The 5,154-nt window shown below is 39.6% G+C and overlaps 1 protein-coding gene across 1 annotated transcript; it reads right to left on the bottom strand.

The window, feature by feature from the left end:
* Positions 1-822: 822 nt before the first annotated feature.
* Positions 823-4,332, bottom strand: krt18a.1 (keratin 18a, tandem duplicate 1). The gene is made up of 7 exons (XM_079477632.1): positions 3,798-4,332; positions 2,381-2,463; positions 2,125-2,281; positions 1,868-2,032; positions 1,658-1,783; positions 1,335-1,555; positions 823-1,257 (listed from the first exon to the last, which is right to left on the bottom strand). The coding sequence occupies exons 1-7, from the start codon at positions 4,242-4,244 to the stop codon at positions 1,143-1,145; spliced, it is 1,314 nt and encodes a 437-aa protein (XP_079333758.1). The 5' UTR covers positions 4,245-4,332; the 3' UTR covers positions 823-1,142.
* Between the last annotated feature and the right edge of the window lie 822 nt (positions 4,333-5,154).

Genomic DNA, 5,154 nt, shown 5'->3' with positions numbered 1-5,154 from the left:
CATATTTCCATTCACATTCTATACAGTCACAGAAAAAGTTTCTAGATGTTTCTAGATGTATTGCAGTAATTTCTGTCAAGTTTCTAATGAATTTCAACAAAGTCAAACCTCAGGAGTGAGCAATGTGGAAGACCGAAAGAATGACAAGACAAATGAAAACAGTAAGCAAATATTACTGTTATATTGCTAGTGAATATAACCTTCTTGAAATCAAGCATTAATGAACAGTGAGCTTTAAAATGACAGAAATGCGTCAAACAACAATTATACCATAAATCCAAGCTTTCCAAGGCCTTGAAACAACTTTCTGTGAAGAAATCATAGAAATTTATGCAGTGCAGAAGTATACCGGGTGAGTTGTAAGGATTTCCGATTTGTAAGTAAATCATTCATTTGAGTCATTTCATTTCTGTGAATTGGACAAATCAGTTTTTCCTTCATTCACAAATAACACTGATTCGGTTTTTGAGTTCGACTCTTTGATTCAATGTTTTAGCCCATTTCCACGTTTCTTTTACAGGAGCTGCTGGTGTGTGAACATATACACTCTGTAAATGATAATAATAATTTGTTAATTGTAATTTTAACACTTTCTTATTTATATTACTCTTTTATTTATATTAAGTTGTAAGCCATATTAATGACTGGTCATTAACAACGTTTACAATATTTTAACCAACTTTATTCATTTAAAATGCTTCCTACTTCATAAAATTTTCAAAAACACATTTTCCAACATGACATGAAATTCCCTTCTCAGTTTTTGATCCATAGTGTATAATCTGATCTATATTCTGAACGAATCAATGACAGAAACAAACATTTGATAAAGGTCCTCTTTAATTGAAATGACTTCAACACAACATGGAAACAAAATGGGACAATGTAGCCATCGTAAACAATCATTACAGAAATATGTAATAAAGTTCTTTGACCTTAAAGCCAAGTCGGCTTGGTGTTTAACACATTAGAGTTTTCATAAATTCGTTTTGAAATGTGCTCGGTAAATCTCATTGCCTATTTGCAAAGAGACGCGATGTGAAAGGCACTTTGGGCTTAATAAATATCTAACTCTTAGTTGGGAAACTTTAGCATTGGCCAACGAGGTGTCTGTGTTGTGTTGCCAGGAGATTTTCTGGCATTCAGAGTTTCCTCTCCTTGGTCTCTGTGCTTGAAGACACCACCTTCCCATCCACCAATGTCTGTGTGACCGTCATTACTTTCACCTTCTTCTGCTCATCAAGTGCATCACGGAGCCTGCAGACACAACATTTAGAGTTTTAAAACAAAAAACACACAACCCTTATCACTGTATACTTCTGTAAAAGACTTACTGGAAGTCTTCGCCGTCCAGGAGTCTTCTGTAGGTGGCGATTTCAGCCTCCAGCTTCATCTTAATGTTCAGCAGAGCCTCATACTCCTGCGTCTGCTGATGGATTTGGTTGCGCAGTTGCGTGAGCTCGGCTTCCAGTTGCACGACGATGCTGTTGAGACTCTCCATCTCCATGTTGTTACGCATTTCTATGTCACGGAGAGTGGCTTCCAGTGATCCTTTCTGCAGAACGAAACGGAGAGAATCGCATCATAAATGGACGGATGTTTATTGAAAACAAGTCTTTTTAGGTTTTAGGGCAGTTTTACTGTTATCACAACTCACCAAGTTCTTCTGTGAGTCCAGCTCGATCTCCAACGTCTGAATTTGCTTGCGGAGTTCGTTGACTTCTGAACGGGCACCTTGGAGAGCCTCTGTGTTCTGTGTGACTTGTACCTGTACCTCTGTGATCTGAAAAGCAAAATATTTGACATTAGAACATTCTAGCGAGGTTAAACACAAAAGATCTCTAATGAACATAAATTTGTATAATACCTGTGATTCGTGCCAGGCCTTGAGCTCCTCCTGGTTCTTCAGAGCCATTTTCTCATACTTGCTCCTCATCTCCTCCATGATGAGGGAAAGGTCTTGTCCCTTGGGAGCGTCAACATCCACCTGCACTCCAGACTGGGAAATCTGGTTACGCATTTCCATTACCTCCTATTGTTTGGAGAGACCATAAAACGCGTCATTAAAAGGTAATGTCATGCAGATGTTTCCAATAGAGCTAAAGTTTCCAGATGTATACTCACATTTTCGTGGTTCTTCTTAAGGAAGATGAGTTCCTCCTTGAGGGCCTCGATCTCGCTCTCAAGGTTCATGCGGTTCAGGTTGGTGTCATCGATGACCTTCCTCAAGCCTGCAATGTCGGCCTCGACACCTTGGCGAATGGAGAGCTCAGATTCATACCTGCGAACACACAAAGGGTTAATTGATCAATGTTGAGGTCTCGAACTGTGAAGCTGCCACACGATTAAATGTGATCATGTTTACAATTTTGTTACTCACTTGACTCTGAAATCATCAGCTGCCAGGCGGGCGTTATCAATCTGGAGCACAAGACGGGCATTGTCCGAGGTGGAGTCGAAGATCTACAACCGAACAGAAATGCTGATGACTACACTGAATCAATCAATTCGGTAAAATGTGTGGAATTGTGACAAACCATATTCAATTTTTTTATGGTTTTGTACAGTACGATCTTCTGCTTTAACGTCCTGGTTTGCTTAGATAAGACATACCAGGGGTAAAGTCCATTTACACTTTATAGGATAATCATTAACAAACAGCCTGGATGTTTTAGAGTTTTGTAGTCACTCGTGCAGCTGGAAATTCTTTTCTAACATGATAATTTTGTTTCATTGATTCTTTCCATGTTTGTCAGCCGGCATGTGCTTGTAGTATCCATGGAAAAGGGTGGGTGCCTATATTAGTTAAACACTAGCACGTTCAAAGCGTTTTTCCATATGCTAACGGGCGTTGGTTGTGAACAATAGTCCCTTCATGAATCATATCGTTTGAAATTTGATTACATTTATGCACGCTATAACGTTTCTGTTGACTTCACTGAATGTCAAAATTGATTTAAACTGTAAAATATGCCGACGTCACCTGTTGTTATATCATGCTTATCTCATTTACTTCAAAAGCTTTGAGAAATTCTGATGAATAGCAATTCAATGATTCTACTCTAATCTACAGTACTGTCCGCTAACATAGACTGAGTTATAAATGTAAAGTCAATCATTCTGATAACATTGTGTGTTATCAGTGATCTATTGGATTATCATTTCGGCGTCAAGATATCGTTAGTGTGAAACTATCACTTAGTCATTGATGTCTTTTGGTTATCTTTCAGTAGTCGGTGTGCTTACAGCAACCATATCTGTAGGCAAACTTGTCAAATTCTACACAATGAATAAAATGTATCTGCATTGCATACTGTACGAATTAGGTGAATATAATTTGCTCTGTATTTTTCTTTTGAAATATCTGTCCCACAGAGGGTTACATTTTGAACATAAGGAAAATGGAAAAGTCGAGTTCAGTCTGTCTCTCTGACTCTGAAACGTCTCATATCCTGAAGTTTCCACCCTCAGGGAATAAACAGAGCTCTAGACGTTAAACAGGGCCAGAATAAATACAGGACGGAATTGCTTATTCATCCAAGCACTGCTTGTATAAGCAAGATTGTTGTCCCACAGATACCAAGATTAATTCACAGGAGACCACCTCCCCCACTTCCCCCGCTCATGGTTTTCGTGGTTCTCTGCCAATCAATCCCGGCTATCAGTAAACTCTTCACACAACCATCTATCAGGTAGCAAATAAAAGTCTTTAAAACCCCATAAACGTCCTCTAGATTGTTAACAAACACCAAGTCTGTCCCGTTAAATTCTTTACAGCTCTTCCCATTCAAACTCACCTTCTTGCGCAGTTCGTTGATGATGGGCTGGTATCGGCTGTAGTCATGTACATCAGGACCTCCCTTCTCCAGAGCCTCTCTGATCTTCAGCTCCAGCTTGCTGTTGGCATGCTCCAGGGTCCTCACTTTCTCCAGGTAGGAGGCCAGACGGTCGTTCAGGTTCTGCATGGCCATCTTCTCGTTGCCCATGATCTCACCTGTGGCTCCGGAGGCGTTCACATGGATAGAGTTGGACATCGAGGGCATCCCAAATCCGCTGCGGACACCTGAGTAAGAAGCAGAGGAGATGCGTGTTCCCTGACCCCCGGCTCCACCGTAGATGCTGGCAGCCCGGTATGTAGGCAGGCCACTGCTGACACCGCTGGTGGTGGTGCGCTTGATGGACATCTGGGATAGCGGCACCTGGGAACTGGAGGAACGGACACTGTAACTTGTTCTCATACTCATGGTCGGTGAAGCGAGTGAGCTGTTGAGTGAAGATCTGGAGAAAGGCAGAGCTCAGTAACACAGCCAGTAAAGAGCACAGGGCAGGAGTGAGGGAGGCGATCGGGTTTATGAGCAAGCTGCCCTCAGGAGTCCCGCCCCTCAAATCCCTCCTCACGGCCAATCGCATTTCTCCATGTCTGTGGGCTGTTGGGCTGGAATGCTTAAGGGCTTTTGGTATTTCGAGTGGCTCCATTTTTCCTGTCTGAAATAAGTTGAATGCATTTTACATCTGGAGTTACTTTTGTGACGTTAATAAAAGCAAATATAAGCTATTTAAGGAAACATCTCACACATTTTATTATCTCTGCCTTAAGTTATTGAAACCCTTAATATTTTAGTTTTTGACTAGTATGAATGGCTGTAACTTTTGCTAACACAAACATTTTTGTAACATTTCACAATAAGATTGTATTTGGTAACATTAGTGAATAAACAATGAACAATATAGTTTCAATTATTGTTCTTTGTAATGTTAGTTAACGTCAATACAATCATGGTGTATTATAATGTTAAAAGCTAAGAAAGATAGTTAAAAAATAATGTTTGATTTTAGAAATATATTTAAATCAGATTAACACGAACAAAGATTAAAAAACGTGTTGAAGTATTGTTAATTGATTTGTTAGCTTCTTTACAGTAAATTGTTACCAAAGTATTTAGTTGAGTTAAAACATGTGTTTGCCATCACATAACACTACACATACAACTCATGCAGTTACTTCATTTTGTACAAGTTTAACTGTTTTCATTTTCCATGAAAGCCAAAGTTGTCAAGGCATCATTACTTAGTGTTGAAATCATTAGTGTTGAAATCATAACTGTATGCTGGCATTCAAAGTTTTACAATTTGTCTGAACACCTGCATGAAAAG

This window comes from Barbatula barbatula (assembly GCF_947034865.1).
Source record: "Barbatula barbatula genome assembly, chromosome: 17".
Taxonomy (NCBI): domain Eukaryota; kingdom Metazoa; phylum Chordata; class Actinopteri; order Cypriniformes; family Nemacheilidae; genus Barbatula; species Barbatula barbatula.
This window is presented reverse-complemented; position numbering and strand designations above follow the sequence as displayed.

Excerpts from the sequence above, each read along its gene's own strand:
- krt18a.1 (XM_079477632.1), bottom strand. The coding sequence starts at position 4,244 with ATGAGTATGAGAACAAGTTACAGTGTCCGTTCCTCCAGTTCCCAGGTG. Across the intron at positions 2,033-2,124 it reads TTAAGAAGAACCACGAAAAT|GAGGTAATGGAAATGCGTAA; the intron begins GTGAGTATACAT and ends TCCAAACAATAG. Across the intron at positions 1,258-1,334 it reads CTGGACGGCGAAGACTTCCA|GCTCCGTGATGCACTTGATG; the intron begins GTAAGTCTTTTA and ends TTGTGTCTGCAG.